Raw genomic sequence first — 21409 nt, 5'->3', positions numbered from 1 at the left:
GGACTTACAACCCTTTGACTCGACCACCAGGGAAATACATCCACTGGGCACACATCAAGAAGCAGTCATCGGACTTACAACCCTTTGACTCGACCACCAGGGAAATACATCCACTGGGCACACAACAAGAAGCAGTCAACAGACTCAACCACCAGGGAAATACATCCACTGGGCACACATCAAGAAGCAGTCATCGGACTTACAACCCTTTGACTCAACCACCAGGGAAATACATCCACTGGGCACACATCAAGAAGCAGTCATCGGACTTACAACCCTTTGACTCAACCACCAGGGAAATACATCCACTGGGCACACATCAAGAAGCAGTCATCGGACTTACAACCCTTTGACTCAACCACCAGGGAAATACATCCACTGGGCACACAACAAGAAGCAGTCAACGGACTCAACCACCAGGGACTTTGGAAAACACCCACTGTATCCACGATCCACAAGAAATTAACCACCCACATAATATCCAGCCACTGAATCCATCAGCCAGCAACACAAAGATAAAAAAAAGATTGAAAACCTCATCGCCGAGCAACTCGGGAAAAAAAACGAAGAAAACTGCGGCAGGAAGATGGCACTATTGGATGAAGAATGGGACAACTTTGAACGAGAGTTTGACGAAATTCATCAAAAACTGATAAATATTATGGAGTACTGCAGGGGACTATTGAAACCAGAAAATCACAGATCCAGCGCATCTCTGGAAGCAGAAGAACTGCAGGAGAGTGAAAAAGCTGTTCTCAAGCTTACACAGCAGCCATATTTTCAAAATGACATTGAGTTGATCATCAAAACAGGAAAGATGAAGAAGTCCAGCAACCTGGAAAGCCTTAACCCATATATAGATCACGAAGGCTTACTCAGAGTAGATGGGAGAATAAATAGCGCAACCCTGAAATATAGCCAAAGACATCCAATTACTCCACCCACAAGGAGCTACATTACTAACCTCATAATAAGAAACACTCACTTCGGATGGATTATTAGCGGAACCGCATCATCGAGTCCACAACTTCGTGTAGCAAGCTTGATCACGAATTTGAATGAGAATTCACAACTCAAAAAATTCTGGAACATTGAAGAAGCAGAAAATTCCGAGGAAACAACAAACGACGATACTTTCGTCGAAGAATTTTACTCCAACACCTTTCGACGGGACGAGCACGGTTATACTGTGAAACTTCCATTCAAGAAAAGTACAACTCAGCTAGGAGAATCGAAGCAGAGGGCACTGGCACGACTATTTCAATTGGAAAACAAGCTGGATAAAGACGAAAAGCTTAGAACTATGTATAAAGAATTCATGCAGGAATACATTGCGCTAGGTCATATGAAAATTGCTAGCTCAAATAATTCAGCGAAGAGGTATTATATTCCATATCAACCCGTATTGAAAGAAGAACGTGATACGACAAAGCTAAGAGTCGTATTCGATGCAAGCGCAAAGACAAGTACCGGACTCAGCCTAAACGACATTCTTCACACAGGACCTAAACTGCAGCAGGATCTCATAGATATTCTGATAAGATGGCGAAAGCACAAAATAGCCATAACAGCTGACATCGAGAAAATGTATAGGCAGGTGAAATTGGACAGAGAAAACCAGCCATTACACTCTATACTCTGGAGAAACACCAAAGATGAGCCAATTCAAACCTACGAATTAACCACTGTAACCTACGGTACAGCATCAGCAGCTTACCTGGCCATAAGAACAATGAGACAACTAGCTACAGATGAAAAGAAAAACCACCCCCTTGCGGCTGAAATAGTGCTACGGGATTTCTACGTGGACGATCTTCTGAGTGGCGCAGACACTATTGAAGAAGCACTACACATACAAAAGGAAGTAACTGACCTACTCAAAAAGGGAGGATTCAATATAAGAAAGTGGAAATATAACGTACTGACCGAAAACAAATCCACCGTCACGCTGGATGACAAAAATGGACCAACCAAGACGCTCGGTATAACATGGACTCCCAGAGAAGATAATATTCAGTATCTAATAAAACGAAACTCCGAACATCGGTTAACAAAAAGAAAAATCTTATCAGAAATCGCCACAATCTTCGATCCTCTTGGATTATTTTCTCCAGTCATTATACAGGCGAAACTGTTAATGCAAGAAATATGGAAAACCAACACATCTTGGGATGAACCACCACCAGAGCACATCAGGAACACCTGGAAAAACTTCAGAAACGAGCTTCCAAAATTAGAAGAAATTCAAGTTCAACACTGGATTCACCTACGGCGTGGACAACCCTTGGAAATACATGGATTCTCAGATGCATCCCTGAAAGCATATGGCGCTGCAGTATACATAAAAACAACAGACACAAATGGGAACACCCACGTAGGACTCCTGGCCTCCAAATCAAAAGTATCACCACTAAAAAATACAAAGACAATCCCGCAGTTAGAACTCTGCGCAGCCCTTCTTCTAGCCAAACTCATCAAACGCTGCGTTACGGCCCTGAATCACAACAATTCGAAAATATTCACCTGGTCCGACTCTCAAGTAGTAATATCATGGATAAACGCTGACGCTGGAAAGTGGAAAATGTTCGTCGCGAACAGAGTTCGAGAAATCCATAACCTGCTAGGTCAAGGTCACTGGTACTACTACCGTTGGAAACAATATCACTTTCATTCAACGATGAACTCCAGCAAGAACATCGTAATAATCATTGTCATTGTTTTACTTATTGTTTACTTTTTAAAACATAGGAAACAACAACAAGCACCGACTGATGCACACGCGAACAATAGACCAGTTCATCCTGAGGAGATCGAGCTGCAGCCAATATACAATGACTCCAGACCAGGCAGCCAGCTCCAGGGATGACAACCACCAACAAAGACATCAAGACCCCAACCACATCACCATGGCCGCCGGGAATATGTACGAAACGTACAATAAATATCCAAAATTAAATATATCAAAAATTCATAAACTCAATTCAACCAAATATTTCCATTCGAAATTATTTAGATCATCCGCTCTTTCATAATTGTTATTTCCTGTGTAAGTAGGCCAGGTGAGACAAAGGATTGCAATAGTTTGCTTTAATATCTAACATTCCTTAATCCAATTTTGCAAGTAAAGAAAAATGTACTGAATATGCAGAATGTAATTCGATTTCGATTATGTGGTCTTGACGTCATTGTACAATTTGACTATATATAGTTTGTTAGATTAGGAAATAAACGTTCATTATCAAGTGATCCGCATTATCAATCTCAATCCTCGAGTCCCTAAGTTTTCACCAACCCAGAACTCTTAGAACTTGAGGTATAATTGAGATACCACCCCAACACCGTTTGTGCTCCGGAAAAAAGAACAGGCCTATTTTGATTTCGGGTCCTTCGAGCTTAGTTCGACATCAATCCCGGCTCTCGAGCTACAGCGGATCTCTCAAGTTAATAAATTTAGTTTGGTACCTTTTTGCGAAAATCGTGTATTTCGCTATTTTCTCACGCAATTTTCGGTCAATTTTAGACGGGGTAAAAATACGATCTTGGCATTTTCGGGAAGCTCGATTCTTCCTCTAGATACTTATTTACAACCAGCATGTCCCCGCGTCGCGCCTTCGGCGCTCGCCATTTCAATTTTCCCATACACTCCTCCCGAAGGTCAACATTTCGAAAAATTTGATACGATTCAGTGATCAGTTTTATCAACGTTATCATATGGACTAGCAAGCCCATAGATCTACCTTTTTTGGTAGATCAGTATGGCCGGGAGATCTACCTTGTAGGTAGATTCGCCTTTATGGACAGATTCGCCTTTTGTCCGTAGCTCGGGCATACAGCCCTCGGGATTCGCCTTCCGCCCGTAGCTCGGGCCTACGGCCCTCGCGATTCGCCTTCCGCCCGTAGCTCGGGCCTACGGCCCTCGCGATTCGCCTTTCGTCCGTAGCCCGGGCCTACGGCCCTCGAGATTTGCCTTTTGTCCGCACTATACGATACTAAGTATCACACATAACTCACAGCGTTCGATGTATACAGGCAGTGTCGCAATTTTCCCGAAAGATTACAAATATTCTCATACACTGCTTGAAAATTGGCAAAATCAGTTATATTCAGTTGGACAGAAGCCTTATAACGGAGATTCCATGCATTCAGTTCATACTGAATAGAAACTTACAAAGTTTGATTGATTGATTGATGAAACCAAAAACTAACCTGAAATGAGAATAATTGGCTAAAAGTCGATAAAAGTAGAATTTCAACGCAAAAACACGCCCTGCTATTGTATTCCAATAATCATTATATCATTCCACTCGAATAAAGTATTTGAAAACATTTTTCCTTCCATCTGGAATGATTAAATACAATAATCCTCTAAGAATAATCAAAAAGCTTTAAAATTGGCCAAAATCTGTTAAATGGAATTGGAAAGGAGCCTAATTATAAAAATTTCAAGCATTATAACATTTAATTCTGTTTATTTTGAACAAAAACCTACCGAGTCCCTCTCTCTACGATAATAGCAAAAATCTTACCCTAAATGGAAGAACTTGACAAATGTCTATAAATATAGAATTTCAACGCAAAAACTCACTCATAGATTGTGTTTCAATAATCATTATATCATTCCAAGTGAATAACTTGTTGTCAGAAATCTGTTGTGTTCAGTTCAAAAGAGTCGAAATAGATCATTTGCTTCACATAGAAACTCTCCTGAACGAATTGCTTCAGAAACTTACTCTGAAGAATTTTTGTTTACCAAATAACACTGTCCAAGAGATGATATTATACATTTCTTGATCTGATAAATTTATATATGCCTGAAAATAAATTTCAATTATAAAATATAGAATCTTCTGGTCGATTTCCTGTGCAGAGTCACCCTCAAAAACCGTTTGTTATCTAGAAATTCTTATGTTCATACACCAAGATTAAGGATGTTTCTCATTCTGTTTGTTTGCATGTAATTTAATCTGAAATACATTAGTGAACTTGACAAATGGATCATATACTTCAAATAGAAACTCTTCTGAACCAATTGCTTGGAAGCTTACCCCTGAAGAAGCTTTTTTTATTTAAAATGATACTTTCCGAGAGATGATATTTGACATTTAAGAATTTCATACATTTCTTGATATGATGAATTTATATGTGCCTGAAAAATAAGTATTATTAGTGACAAAATAAACTATCAGTTATTACATCCGATTTTGATACAGATTCACGTCCAAGAACTGTCTTTCATATCTGGAGATTCATTAATAACCTAACTTTCCGATTATGGGAAAAAATTCAACTGTGATGTGAGCTTCGAAGTGCTATCGTACGGGGAGAAATGTAGTAAATATATTAAATATATCCTTTAATTTCAATAATAATTAAACCTTAAAAATTTGCATCAATTTTTTCACGGTCTGTCAACAGTCAAATGAAACTGGCCTAAGGCTCCCTCAACACTGTTACCCAAATGACAGGAAAACACGTTATAGGAATTGAAAAATTATGGAAATTTTAAAATTTTAAGTAAGTTTTGGCTGAATAGTGACCTCGACTTTCCTAATATAAATTTATTTTTGCAATTTCAACGCTAAAAATCTCGAAAAAACTGAAAATATTCAGGGCCAAAACGAAGGTTCTGAACGGTGCTTAACCGAGGTGGTTTCGTAATATCGAAAATTGCAAACTTACCTGTACATATGGAGCCGAAATATGGGTACCTGGAGATGCTACAGGATATGGAGAATGATTCTCAAGCATTTATCTTCCCTATTTTGGCATTATTCATATAATAATCGACTTGAGTTTCCAAAATCTGCAAAAACCCCTTTCGAAACGTCAGGCGTGATCGAAATTACATCTATGCTCTTGGAAATTAATTTATCAAATTTTCGTAGACGTCAAAAATTTTCAAATTTCTTACGCTTTTTTAGGAAATTTCGTTCGGGCTCCGGGAAAAAAAAACAGGCCTAATTTAATTTCGGGTCCTTCGAGCTTAGTTCAACACTCATCCTGGCTCTCGAGCTACCGCGGATCTCTCAAGCGAATCAAATCAGTTTGGCACCTTTTCGCGAAAATCGTGAATTTCGCGATTTTCTCACGCGATTTTCGGACACTTTTAGACGGGGTAAAAATACGATCTAGGCATTTTCGGAAAGCTCGATTCTTGCTCTAGCTATCCATGTACCGCTCTACCCGGCCACGCGCCTTCGGCGCTCGCCATTTCAAATTTCCCATACCCTCCCCCGACACTTCAACATGGCAAAAAATGTGATACGATTCAGTGATCATTTTTTATCAACGTTATAATATTAAGTATGGCCAGCAGATCTACCTAAATTGGTATATTAGTATAGCCAGGAGATCCACCTTGTAGGTAGATTCGTCTTTATGGGCAAATTCGCCTTTCGTCAATAGCTCGGGCCTACGGCCCTCGCGATTCGCCTTGAGTCCGAAGCTCGGGCCTACGGCCCTCGCAATTCGCCTTTCGTCAGTAGCTCAGGACTTCGGCCTCGCCATTCATTAAATTTCAAGCATTATAACATTTAATTCAGTTTATTTTGAACAAAAATATACAAATTACCTTCCTCTACGATAAGAAAAAAAATATCTAACCTCAAGTGAGAAAAACTTGGCAAAAGTATATAAAAATAAAATTTTAACGCGAACACACCCTGCTCTCGTGTTCCAATAAGCATTTTATTATTCCACTTGAATGAGTGAATAGAATAATCCTTGTACACTAATCAAAAAGCTTGAAAATTGGCCAAAATCTGTTATATGGAATTGAAAAGAAGCCTAATTATGAAGGTTTCAAGTATTATAACATTTAATTCAGTTTATTTCGAACAAAAACCTACAGAGTCCCTCTCTCTACGATAAGAGAAAAATCTTACCTTAAATGGGAAAACTCGACAAATGTCTATAAATATAGAATTTTAACGCAAAAACTCACTCATAGATTTTGTTTCAATAATCATTATATAATTCCAACTGAATAACTTATCTCAAAACGTATTTTTCCATAGATCTAGACAAAGAAAATCATCTCCGTACACTACCCAATTGCTTGCAAGTTGTCGGAAATCTGTTGTATTCAGTTGAAAAGAAGCGAAATAGATCATCTACTTCACATAGAAACTCTCCTGGACGAATTGCTTCATGAACTTACTCTGAAGAACCTTTTTTTTTTACCAAATAACACTGTCCGAGAGATGATATTATGCATTTCTTGATCTGATAAATTTATATGTGCCTAAAAATAAATTTCAATTATAAAATATAGAATCTCCTGGTCGATTTTCTGTGCGGGAACACCCCCAAGAACCGTTTGTTATCTAGAAATTCTTATGTTCATACACCAAGATTAAGGATGTTTCTCATTCTGTGAGTTTGCATGTAATTTAATCTGACATCCATTATGTAAACTTGACAAATGGATCATATACTTCAAATAGAAACTCTTCTGAACCAATTGCTCAGAAGCTTACCCCAGAAGAAGCTTTTTTTATTTAAAATAAGACTTTCCGAGAGATGATATTTGACATTTATGAATTTCATACATTTCTTGATATGATTAATTCATATGTGCCTGAAAAATAAGTATTATTAGTGAAGAAATAAACTATCCGTTATTACATCCGATTTTGAAACAGATTCACGTCCAAGAACTGTCTTTCATATCTGGAAATTCAATAATAACCTAACTTTCCGATTATGGGAAAAAATTCAACTGTGATGTGAGCTTCGAAGTGCTATCGTACGGGGAGAAATGTAGTAAATATATCCTTTAATTTCAATAATAATTGAATAAACCTTAAAAATTTGCATTAATTTTTTCACGGTCTGTCAACAGTAAAATGAAACTACTGGCCTAAGGCTCCCTCAACACTGTTACCAAAATGACAGAAAAACAGCAAACATTAATTGTCTCCAAGATGCCAAATCATATCGACCAATCAGAGTGCTGCGCATCTCCCGCCAAAACTTTATCTTTTCTCTGACCAACTTTTCCCGGGACCACGTTATTCTCGAACGAACTTCTTCATGTAATGTTACCAAAGACCCTCTTGATGATACTGAGTTACCTTCGAATGTATTAGAAGTTCAAAATTTCGCATTTCTGTTTGTTATTTCATTAAATTACGAAAACAGCGATTATTATCGCTTATATACAGATTGTGAAAGAAGGTAATTAATTAATCATTGCTTGTTGACTACAAAAATATTTGAACGAGGTTCTAATGTTTGCCTTTCAGCTTGTGGTAATCTCTATATTAGTTTATCAGTTCTAGAAAGCAATTTTTATTTCTACGTTTTAATGATCAATATGGATCTGCGTAACTGCGTGCAGTTGACTGTTGTTGATTCGTTTCGATTTCAATTTCGCTAAATGGACGTCAAGTCAAGAATGTTTGTTAGGTTGAGGTGATTGAAGGCTGCCATTCCTCCCGATTTCAAAAGCTGTAAACCTCCCTACTTTTCTGAAATCTCCTAATTGATCCCGAATTCCCATATTTGCATTGAAATCAATTTATACTTTCAGGTACGATTTTACCGACACTAATAGATATAACTGGGGCGATGGATTTGAAAACGAATCCAAAATTGGACGAGTTTGAAATTGATGTAGAAATTGACCAACTGTTCAATTTGCCGAGTGATGGTTTGAATTTATCGTTTATCAATGCCTCTGTATATTGAAGGTTGCGTATCAAATTTCAGTTGTATTAACTAAAAGCAAAATGAGTGTCCCCTATAAATCTATTATGATTCAAGGTAGAGTTCATTTACAGACAAATCATGAAATGCTTTGTGAGAGTCACCAAGTTATTAGAAAGAAATAGGAGGACAAGCACTGCTATGAATGATTTGAAGATTAATTGAGAATAATTTTGTGACTTTTGAAAAAAATAAAGAAAAGGGTAAAATCAATTCAAGTTTATTTCTGCAAAAAAAGTACAAAGGATGTATTCTCAAAAAAAAGACACTTATTAGTATAATTATAATATAATTGTTAGAAAGTTACGGAGCCTATAGCATTTTTACATAATTAAAACTATCAAAGCATACAGCAACTACTGATAAAGAAATTTATTGAGCTTAAAATTGAAATACTATTGCATCTCCCTCCACACCTAAACAGCATATAAAAAATACAAAAATAGGATAACAGACATTCTATTTGGACAAAATAAAAGTAAAATATCAATTATCTTTGTTTTTTTCCCAACATATATAGTCATACTAGAAGTAGCAACTTGTCAGTTCGAAAAGAATAAGACTCAACATATTCTAAATGTACCTACTGATAAGACCCTTCGTTAGTGGAAAAATTTAATATTGCCCCATCACCTCCCACCACCGAGAACATATAAAAAAATACAAGGCATAAAATATTATACATTACATAAATTCAAAAGAAATAAGCGAAAAGTAATAATAAATTTTCCTAAAGTAAAACAGCACTCCATCACCACTTTCCTGAAAAACTATGCAATGTTAAACATATATTATTCGAAAAATGATCAAACCATATTTACATTTTCAATATGTTCAGAGATTCTACTTTTTAGTGGGGTAATAAAATTGTTTTTCAATTTTCCTTTTTTTCCCTCTCTGATATTTATTCTTTTGTAGTGTGTCATATTGCTTGTTGATATTTTCCACAATATTATCAAAATCTTCATCATCTAATGATTCCAATTTCATAAAAATCTCCTTCATTACAATCTACAATTAAAATCCTATGCAAAGCTATTCCCATCACCAAATATTCCTAGTTTACCTCTCGTTTTTTGCTTGGATCTAGAGTAAGAACAGTATTTTGGTTCTGTATTGTCTCATCTAGGAATTCTTTGATTTCTGTCCTCTTCTGTACTCCACTTGTTGATGGTTCATCAATAGGTGGATAATTTTCAGCAATACCTGGACCTGGAAAAGAATCGCTTCTCTTTTCGATCAAATCAACTGCATGTATGTGTTTACATAATGCAGTTTTTACTGTGTATTCTGGACAAGTACATTTGTATTTATGAATGCAGATTCTACATTTATCACAATAAATAGTTCTACAATCATCATCACACAATTCATTATCCCTCTAATACCCAAGTCCGCCTTGAGGTTGGTTGCATATAAGTGGACACAAAATTATTCTGCCCATGTCCGCCTTCAGTATAGGTTTATTTTGTGAGTATACAGGTGTTATGTAAATCAGTTAACTATTTGCGAAAAAAAGATGTAGATTACATAAGCTAATTTGAAACTATACGGAAATAATTTTAAAAAAGAAAAAAAAACTTGGGCATTAGAGGGTTAAAATCAACTATATAAAATTGGTCCCTCACCTTACTTGAGAAAACCTTAAACTCACCAGAATCTAGACAGACAACTTTCTCCAAAACTTCTTTTTCTGCCTTTATATGAGCCTCTCTATTAACTCTAGATTGGTAGGAATTAACATTTGGCCTTTCAGGCTCAATGACTCTTTTCCACATCTTTTCATTAACAAGGTCTTCTAATAAGTCTAATAACTTCTCGATTCTGGAATTGATAGGTTGTGAAGTGAAAAGAGTAGTTTATATATATTAAATTGTACCGGAAATTTTGATGTCCCTTCATTTTATTATATTTAAGTACTTTATGCAGGCTCTCAATAGCCATATTGGTATTTATTCCTACATTTATTCTGTGGCAGTGGGCCCACATCATAATTCTCTCATTGCACTGGAAATAATGACTGAAAATAAAATAATGAAATGATTTTGACCATACTGACTATATGGTAATTTACTATATTTCAAGAAATCCAGTTCATTTTCTTCTTCAAGATATTTAAAATATTCATCTTTCAATTCTAGAAATTTTGAAGTACTGGTCTCTTTCAAGATATTTCTCATTCTTAATTTCATTTCTTTCTTATTATCTGGTTTCTTCAATTTATTCCTGCCTTGAATATTCCAGTTTTTGATGACATGCCAAGTGCAGAGTAAGCGTCTTGGCTTTTCAACATCATCCATTGCTTCGCACCAAACATTAAAATATTTTATGTCATCATCTGTCATAATGTATTTGCATCTTAGGGACTCTTGAAGTCTTGCTTTTAATGACCTGAAAAATATTTTTTCTACAAGCGTGCGCGTTCAACCTTTTTCCCGCACGCATTCCAAGTTGCAAAGAGTCACTTTCCCAAAACGTGCGGGAAAAACGCCTGCTATTTCTTTCCCGCACGCATTTGCGTGCGGGAATGGATTAGCAGGGGTTTTTCCCGCACGCAAATATTATAGAGTAAATTAAATTCTATCATGTTTCTATGCATCGAACGTCAACGATGAGAAACCCATAGTAATGACATGCAGAATTACGTCTGTCATTATATATGAATTAATCAAATGAGATATGATCTGTTTCGTGAAATGGATATATTTATATATTTCAAGCGCTTGTAGAAAAAATATTGTTCCTAACTCTTGCGTAAAGTGTCTTGCCCGCACTCAACTGCTTACCCGAACTCTGCTTCGCATCGTTCGGGCAACGGCAGTTTCGTGCGGGCAAGTATCACTTTCCGCACTTGATAGGAAAATAACTATTCTGGATCGTTTGATCCATACGATTACTTATCAAAAATGCTACTGGGAATCCCATATTATTTCCATCCTTGACTAAAACTGTGGTGAGTTCCCAATTCCTGATATTTGTTCCATGGGTGCCGTCAATGCAAATGATTTTGCTGTATTTTCTTAGCTTTTTTTCCATAATTTTATTCATAAAGACTAAAGCAAAATCCTCGTTTCTCAGCTCAGGGTAATTTTCCCCTAACAAAGTTTAAATATCAGGAAAATACAAATAATCAGTGAAATAATATTACCTATCTGTTTGAACAATAAAACAGTATTTTCTTCTTGACTATTCATTTCTCCTACTTTCAGGGCTGTTGCTGTCATGTCATCTGTATCACGCTGTTTGTTTATATTGAATTTACGTGTAATGTATGCAAGATCCCCTCTTGTTAATAAATTCATTCTGGTGAGCTCCCCTTCCTCTAATATTCTTGCATCCTCAAGTATAGTCTCTTTTGTAACACCAGCACATAATTTTTCAGCAAGCATTTCCTGTTGATCCTTCGATAAATGTTTGGCTCGGAGTTCATCATCATGGCCAGCATGTGTTTCAATAGAGTTCACTGTTACTCCTTAAATATAATGAATCAACACTAGTACAACAACTTTATTATTAAAAGTGTTACCAGAATTAGTTATTTTAGCACAAATTCTAGATGGACATAATCCTGATATTTTAATGCTTCCTCCTGCCTTTGAACATCTTTGGTTACTTTTACTGTCATATCCTGAATAGAAGTAATTGAATAATTGAGTTGAGTTACTTAGATAGACAGCTTAAATACTCACCTGTTGTATTACTCCTATTGCAATTATAGTATAAGTACTCATCATCTTTGATCTTTTGTCCTCTTTGAAAGGCATAATCTATATTTCTATTGTCAACTGCTCTCCAAGCTTCAAATTCCTCTTTGTTTCCAAAATAAGGAGTTGATCGTATAATAGTCAAAAAATGAATTTTTTCTATATGATCCACTAACTGGTCATGGCTTCCAAATGATAATTTAAGTTTATCCTCACAAAGTGGACATTTAATATTCTTTGTGTCCTTTCCTGTAAGTGGCTCATGCAGGTGCACCTGTTTCATATGGCGGTTGAATGTAGACACACTGGATAACCTTTTGCCACATATGTGACAAAGAAGTTGTTTACTACAAAAATAGCAAGCTGATGACAACAATCAAATCACCCCTATTCTGTAACTCAGATCGGAATGAACCATATGAATAAACTTTACCTTTCTTGATCCATATTGATCATTCAAACGTAGCAATAAAAACTGCTTTTTAGAGCTGATAAACTGATATAGAGATTACCACCGGCTGAAAGGCAAATATCAGAAACTCGTTCAAATATTTTAATATAGTCAAAAAGCAATGATTAATTAATTACCTTCTTTCACAATCTGTATAAGCGATAATAATCGCCGTTTTCGAAATTTAATGAAAGAACAAACTGAAATGCGAAATTTTGAACTTATTACATTCACAGATAACAGAGTATCATCAAAATTAAGAGGATCCAATGGTACAATTACATGAAGAAGTTCGTTCAAGAATAACCCGGTCGGGGGAAAAGTTGGCCAGACCAGAGAAATTTTTGGCGGGAGATGCGCTGCACTCTGATTGGTCGATATGATTTGGCATCTTGGAGACAATTAATGTATGCTCAGAAAAACACGTCATAGGAATTGAAAAATTATGGAAATTTTAAAATTTTAAGTTAGTTTTGGCTGAATAGTGACCTCAACATTCCTAATATAAATTTATTTTGGCAATTTCAACGCTAAAAGAGCCAAAACGAAGGTTCTGAACGGTGCTTGACCGAGGTGGTTTCGAAATATCGAAAATTGCAAACTTACCTGGACCTATTGAGCCGAAATATGGGTACCTGGAGATGCTATAGGAAGATATGGAGAATGATTTTCAAGCATTTATCTTCCCTATTTTGGCATTATTCATATAATAATTGACTTGAGTTTCCAAAAACTGCAAAAACCCCTTTCGAAACGTCAGACGTGATCGAAATTACCTCTATGCTCTTGGAAATTAATTTATCAAATTTTCGTAGACGTCAAAAATTTTCAAATTTCTTACGCTTTTTTAGGAAATTTCGTTCGGGCTCCGGGAAAAAGAACAGGCCTATTTTAATTTCGGGTCCTTCGAGCTTAGTTCGACACCCGTCCGGTCTCTCAAGCGAATTCACGATTTTCTCACGCAATTTTCGGACACTTTTAGACGGGGTAAAAATACGATCTAGGCATTTTCGGAAAGCTCGATTCTTCCTCTAGATATTTACACCTAGCATGTTTCCGCGTCGCGCCTTCGGCGCTCGCCATTTCAAATTTCCCATACCCTCCCCCGGCATTTCAACATGGCAAAAAATTTGATACGATTCAGTGATCATTTTTATCAACGTTATTATATTGATTGATTGATTGATCATATGGAAAATCTTTTCGGCATAGCCCCAGTTGCTGTTCATCACCTTTACCTATAAGAATGTTTTTAATTCGTTTGAAATTTCACATTCTAAAAAGAAAGACATGAAGCATAAACTACACAATTTTAGGACCTCAACTCCAGCCGTGGATGTTATCTCTAATCCATTCAATATGGATGAATTAAAAGCAGCAATCAAATCTTCTGAATCTCGAAAAGTTGCAGGTTTCGACGGAATTTATTCGGAATTCATCAAGCATTCAGGCAAAAAAGCGTTGTCTTGGTTATTATCTTTTTATAATAATATGTATTCTAATTACTGGCAATTTTCCCGCCGAGTTCCGAGAAGTGAGTCGTAGGAATCTTAAAACGTGGAAAGAATTCTTCTGATCCCAGTAGTTATCGACCTATTAATTTATTGAGTGTTCTTTTTAAAATTTTAGAGAGGCTAATTTTTTTTAGGATTGAATCGACTCTAGAAGACGCTTTCCAAAATTGTCAAGGGGGTTTCAGGAAAAATAGAAATTGCTGTGATCAGGTTCTAAGCCTCACCACTTTCATTGAAACAGGTTTCAATAATAAATTGAAAACAGGAGCAGCATTTCTAGATTTATCTGCCGCATATGACACAGTATGGAAGGACGGTTTGATTTTCAAACTTTATACTCATACTCAAGTGTGGAAAGATGGTTCACTTACTGGAAAACATGCTATCGGATAGAAGGTTTCGTTTTTTTGTAGATGATAACAGTAGTAATTTCAAAACTTTGAATAACGGTCTTCCAGAAGGATCAGTTTTAGCACCTCTTCTTTTCGATTTATATCTGTGTGATATCCCTACGACTTCTTCTGAGAAATTTATTTACGCTGATGATATTGCCCTCGCATTCCGTCATTCTGACTTTAGATGCATAGAGAATAATCTATCTACAGATTTACAAATTTTGAGGAATTACTTTTTCGAGTGGCGTTTGCGTCCTAACCCAAATAAAACCGGTTTCGTGTTTCCATTTGAATAATTATCAAAAATATAGAAAATTGAGTGTAGTTTTCGGTAATTATTTTTTGGAACATAATATCAATCCCAAATATCTAGGAGTTAAGCTGGATTCCTCGCTAACTTTCAAAGTCCATTTGGAAATTAAAAACCAGGAATAATATCCTTCATAAACTAGCTGGTACTTCATCGGGTGCTGATGCAGCCCTAGCTTTGGTTTTTTCGGCTGCTGAATTCTGTTGCCCCGTTTGGGTTAATAGTGATCATGTGCAAAAAATGCACACAGCTGAAACTCTCCATGAGAACCATAACTGGAACTATTAGATCTTCACCTATTGAATGGTTACAAATTCCTGGAATAAATTCAAATCCTATCCCGACTCGTTTTCAATTCTATCCTACATGACAGAAAATACGATTCCAAGACTGAAGTCGCGGAAACCTTCATGGCCCAACTCTTTTCTTAATTCAAATATAAGGGACAAAGACCTTTGGCAGTCTAAATGGAATAGGTGCACTATTTTCAACAAAGAATTAGTTACTGATCTCTCGAATAGAGTTCTTTCTGGATTTTCCTTTTTGTTGAAGAAAGAATCAATTTTTACAGTGTGAGATGCCCTTCAATATGGAATATTTAAGCTTATTTCGTGAACAATTACAATCCACTACACTCACGGGGAGAAAGAGTTTTTTTGCTGAGGTTTTACCCTAAGCTCTTGTATCATACACTAATTTGTATGGTACCCCGTTTGCGCTAACCTCTGCTAAAACTGTATCTCATACACATGCTATAATTATTGTTTGCTATTAAAGATTGTAATGCTCTGTATCAAAAGAATATATATACCTATAAGAATATCACATGGTTATAGCGAAGCATTTACAGCAGTTTAATAATATTCGTTTGCGAAAATCATGTGATCTGGACATTATAAGCTTAATTTTATGCAGCACAGCGGCCACATCCAATCGATAAATAATTCAAAATTGTAGAGCGTAAATCCAATACTGTTCCGTAGTATTTTCGAATAGCACTATTCATGAAGAATATAAACCTTTTTCCTTCACTTCATTATTCTATTATCACAAATTCCTAATTTATCGCAAATTTCAGGTATGTTCGGGCCGTCCACAACATTTTCGACCCCCGCATTTGGACAACCATCTTCTTTCAATTATTTTCACAGCAATGGAGACTACAATACTTGGGGAAGTCAGTTAGGGGGTCAGAGGAAGTATGACGAGTATTATAGGGACCCGCAAAATATGTACCCACCTGCTATGGCCGATTCCGCACTCAAACGTGTGGAACAAGGAATGCAGAATTTAGGTGATATATATTGAGTTGAATAAATTTAAATTCAATGTTTTTTGGAATGGAAATACATACCTAAATGAGACTGGAATTCAGTTTATTCAATGATAATAAAATAATACCATAAATCATGATAAATAAAATATCAGAAATTGTTACGATCCGAATCGAACAAGCCACACACGATTATTCAGGGTGCCAACGGAAAGACAGTCCCGTTGAAGAACAGTAGACACCTAAATGATGGTGTGATAAATTGGTATCGCTGATAACAACTTTTCGGAAAATAAAATGAAAATTATGACATCATACTTCAAATTTTCATGCCATAAGGTAGTTAATTAAAAACTTGTTATTGATTTCGTTGCTTACTTTATATACCTCTCTATTAAATGTTGGCAAGCGTTAGGAAGTATTGGTTCGTTAGACGCTGGGGTATTCCCGATGCGCCCGTTTCTGTTCTCTTGGATGTGGGATGCTAAAAATTTCTCGGTTTTTCGATTGTATCTCCTTTGGTACTTGAAACTTCGAGGAAATCGTTGATATGATATATTTCAGACAACCTATATTCGTTATGCAAGTCCTCAAATTTGACCAATTTTGCAGAATGAGGAAAAATTTTCGTTTTAACAATTTTTTGGGAATATCATCCAAAACAACCTATTAATGATGGAAGAGAAGTTTAAAAATTTGTTGACCATTGAATTCTGCGTTGAATGAGACAGGAATACTCCGTCTGTACCATCTATTTCGAAGAATTTTTATTTCAAATCGATGGAAAAGTGAGCTATGGTGAATAAATATATTATCGAAAAGCCCGTACTCCGAGATCGAAACTAATTGAAAGAAAAAATGTCTCAACTTTCACATAATGGTTTAGCATTTTCATTAAACTGATGAAAGCAATAGAACAGAACAGATAAATTACAACTAATTAATGTTATTCTACGTTCAAGAGTTGGTAATGGTAACAACAAAATTATTCCTCAATCAAATTTTTGTTTTTTTGTGGCATTTGATTTTCATCTGGTTACCTCCCCTTTTACCATCCCTATTGTCATTTCATCTACAGGCCTGATACCGAAGAAACTACCAGAGAACTTGAGGAAACAAAGATAATATTATAAATTTGTTGACGATCTGATATGTGCACTTCCAATAGATGAAAAAACGTTCATGTTTGATACATTTAACGAACACCTAAAATTCACAATGTAAGTAGAAAGGGATAACAGCCTACCCTTCCTAGATACTCCAGTAATCAGGGATGAAAATAACAGAATTTTTCTGGACTGGTACCAGAAGCCGACTGCATCGGGCAGATTTATAAATTTTCACTCCCAGCACCCCTATAATCAAAAAATAAATATGATAAAAGAATTAAAAAACAGAGTATCTTACATCTCAGACGAATCATTGCTGAAAAAAAAAACTTACGTAGGTTTGATATTTTTTTTAATAACGGTTACCCTAAACATATTCTTAACAGATTAATACATAATAGGGAAATAGGGTTGACAAGAAGTACTATACAAACAAACAATTTTAAATTCAAGAAAATTCCATTCGTTAAAAATTTGACTCCCAATCTTACAGGGGTTTTAAGTAAATTCGAGGACATCAAACGCGCCAAATATAATTTAACTAAAGTGGGGGACCTTTTCTCGAGGACTAAAGAAAAGACGCCGAAGGAATTGTGCACAGATGCAGTATATAAGATTGCATGTCAGCATTGTGATGGTTGTTACGTGGGCCAAACGCAACAATGGTTAAAACAAAGAATCACCCAACACAGAAGTGATTGCCGAATCGGGAAGAACTCATGTGCTGTTGTTAATCACTGCCAGGAAACGGAAACGGGGTTTCGAATTTGGGATGAAAAATGTAAAAGTGTTTGAGACGAATTCGAATTATAGAAATAGGTTATTTTTCGAGATGTTACAGATTGAAAAACAACCAAACACAATTAATTTCAAATCAGACACGGACCAAATGAGTGTCTTTTATAGTAAGATTTTGGATGATTTGTAATAGTTTAATTGTCAACCCATAGAGGGTAATGATGTCTTGCGTTGTTCTCTTAAAAACGTAAGTGCAGCGTATTATTATCTCACCTTGCTGCGAAAGGAAGATGACTGATTGTTGTTGATATTTATCTCCGAGGAGTTTATCATTACTAATGTAATTTTTGGTTTGAAATAGACAAAGTTTGTACATCTTGTAAGTAATTCCGTTGTAGTTTGTCTTGTTCACGAGTTCACGTTTAATACTTTACAGATTCTCCTGAAGAAGTTGACAACTTTCAACGAAATATTGAGAAGTAAAGATTAACACATAGCAATTTTGGCTGATTTTACTCAAAAATTGACCATATACCCGATAAAAAAATATTTTGTTTATATATATATATATATATATATATATATATATATATATATATAATTGGCTAGTTCAATTCAGTTCGTAACACTTGTCGATATTCATATCGTCGTGTGGTATGCATCTGAATTTATCCTTCACATATATATATATATATATATATATATATATATATATATAGATTTGTTCGACCGCATATACAGACCCAAAACGGTATACTCGACCGACTTTTCAGTCCAAAAGTGACGTTGTCAGACCCGGCTCCGGGTCTGGTAACGTTCGACCATAGAATCGTTATAAGGGGGGTTAGGGGATGCTGGGGGTGAATTTTCAGGTGGGCCTGAAAAGTCGGTTATACTCGTTATTATATACAGAAAACTTCAGGGTTTGGCCAGTGCGAGGGCGCTTCGAGCGACATGAACTTGATGTATATAATCCGCATAGTTGACCGACGCATCTAGTCCGAAAAGTTGGCAACGCTGCAGTTGAAGAGCTTGAGAATTTATTTTGTCGTCTTTTCGATTTATACACCTCAAATGTACTATAAGAAAACTTATACGATCCCGGTATGATGAACAGTCGTCATGAGAAATATTCAATGACAATATTTTGAATTGAATTGAAGTGGTGTTATTGTATTCTTTTCGTATACGAACTATAATAGCACAAGTATGGAAACTTATACAAGCCCGATTAAGTGAGTCGACCTAATTTCAGGAGCACTGGCACGTTTAGGATCCTATGCACAAAAATTGTATTTTCACCACACCCTACTTGACCCTCTGTCGTGTTCACGAATTTACGAATTTCCTGAACATCATTGTAGTTATATTTGGTTGACTTGACAGGAGCTCTTTTCCAGAAATTTTTCAGAAGATCAATATACAAAAGCAATGGAGATTTTTTACTCCTACCACAGTGATAAAAAGGTTTTTTCAGTATGAAGTCCTTATATTCTTGAAAAACTTTATTTTCATAATATAAAACGTGTACGTACGATAACGATGTGTAAAATGTATTGAACAAGGCGGTGGACATTTCGAGCAATAATTTTAAGTAGTAGTTTTTTTCTTCGCATATTTTCTTAAAATCTATATCATTAAAATTTATTTTATTCATTTGAGTTATTTTGATTCTTTGATTCCGCAGATAAATTCACGATTTCCATGAGAATTTCTATAATATCCAATCATGAAGAGCTTCAAAATAGATCAAATTTGTTTGGGAATTTTTCGTTTTTATCTTGTTAGCCATGATATTATGGCAGAGGATGTGCAGCAAGAATGAAAGTTTATACATATGTCATCATTTTTTTTTCAGTCAATTCATACACATCAGATTCTACTCTATCTCTGGTTCAACTATTTTTCAGCAACTTCATTTTTGTTTGAATCATAGATTCAAACACTCGAGTACCCCGAACTAACAATTGGAAATTTTCAGTTCAGAAGGTGGAAGGGTATTCCTCAGTCAAACTTTCAATATAATCATTTATAAAAATACACATAAAAATCATTATCAATTCTAAGGACTTTCAGTTACACGATTGGTTTTCGCCTATAGGTACAAGTTAATTTACAGAGTGATGTGATAGCTAATATAAGTTTAATATAGATATTTGAATTAGCTTGAGCTGAAATGAACAGATGATATAATATACCAAAATAAATCAAAACACCCAAAAACTGTCTCTCACCAATTTATTCTACAAGAACTACCGGTTTCGGGATGATTAATCGCATCCCATCTTCAGGTTCCAACACCAGAAACACTGTTATGAACCTCTGGACTTTAAAAACCTACTAGGATGTCAATAATTCTGGAAAAGACCATAGTGATTTTTCAAATTTTGACATTTTCTGGAACTCATCTATGTCTTGAAATTTTTACTTCTAGTAACTAGTAAATTATTTCGCAACTGTTGCGATAAACTAAAATTAAATACCTTCAGTGACAACTGAACGATTTAAAAGGAATCTGAGAGGAACGTTTGACTATTGACGGCAGAGGGTAGAGAAGGTAAAGTTAAAATTAATTTATTTTTTTTGGCGAAGATCCCGACTTCATCGGACGTTTATAGTTTTGCGGACGTGTGATAATCTATTTTGTATACGAAAAGAATTCAATAACACCACTCAGATTCTATTCAAAATATTGTGATAACTTTTTCTTTCAAGGTGTTCCAGACATAAAAATCCAAAAGCGTAAGGGGCTTCTTGTTGGCCATCTTATAGGACTGTACCTTCCACGATTTATTTAGTCCCGTACATTCCGGCTATTATGAGCTGGGCAGCCATTCATTTGAAACCAGACATTTTCTCCAATATGTGTGTCAAGATGCTTTGGATCAATCGGATCGGGAAATATTACTCGTCCGAAAAGTTCACCTCTCATGACTGCCAACCACACGTTGACCCTCAACCCATGTATGGAAAAGAGAAAACCCCCATGCGACCATGGTTTCTCATTTTCAACATGAGTTGAGGGTCAACGTAAGATGGCCACAAAGAGGCTCCGACCTTACGCCTTTGGATTTTCATGTCTGGAACACCTTGAAAGAAAAAGTTTATTAAAGTAGCGTTCAGACTCGAGAGGTCCTGATCGAAAGAATAACATTGTGTAATGCTGAAATGCGTCAGAAACTTCGCAGGGTTGCAGATTCACTACA

The 21409-nt window shown here is 35.8% G+C and overlaps 1 protein-coding gene and 1 long non-coding RNA gene across 4 annotated transcripts in view; one reads left to right on the top strand and one right to left on the bottom strand.

Moving 5' to 3' along the window:
* The window catches only part of LOC123311559 (YTH domain-containing family protein 2), a 201279-nt gene that overhangs the window by 66560 nt on the left and 113310 nt on the right, over positions 1-21409 (top strand). For 2 of the 3 annotated variants that reach the window (XM_044895598.1, XM_044895597.1), the window contains one exon: positions 16162-16377. The exons of the other annotated variant lie outside the window; for it this stretch is intronic. In XM_044895598.1, coding sequence (XP_044751533.1) covers positions 16162-16377 — 216 coding nt within the window. The remainder of the gene's footprint in view (positions 1-16161; positions 16378-21409) is intronic. 3 annotated transcript variants of the gene reach the window in all.
* LOC123311563 lies at positions 4746-7774 on the bottom strand. The gene is made up of 2 exons (XR_006537500.1): positions 7306-7774; positions 4746-4811 (listed from the first exon to the last, which is right to left on the bottom strand). It is a non-coding gene; the product is annotated as an uncharacterized LOC123311563 (long non-coding RNA).

The sequence above is a fragment of the Coccinella septempunctata genome, chromosome 4 (assembly GCF_907165205.1).
Source record: "Coccinella septempunctata chromosome 4, icCocSept1.1, whole genome shotgun sequence".
NCBI classification, from domain to species: domain Eukaryota; kingdom Metazoa; phylum Arthropoda; class Insecta; order Coleoptera; family Coccinellidae; genus Coccinella; species Coccinella septempunctata.
This window is presented reverse-complemented; position numbering and strand designations above follow the sequence as displayed.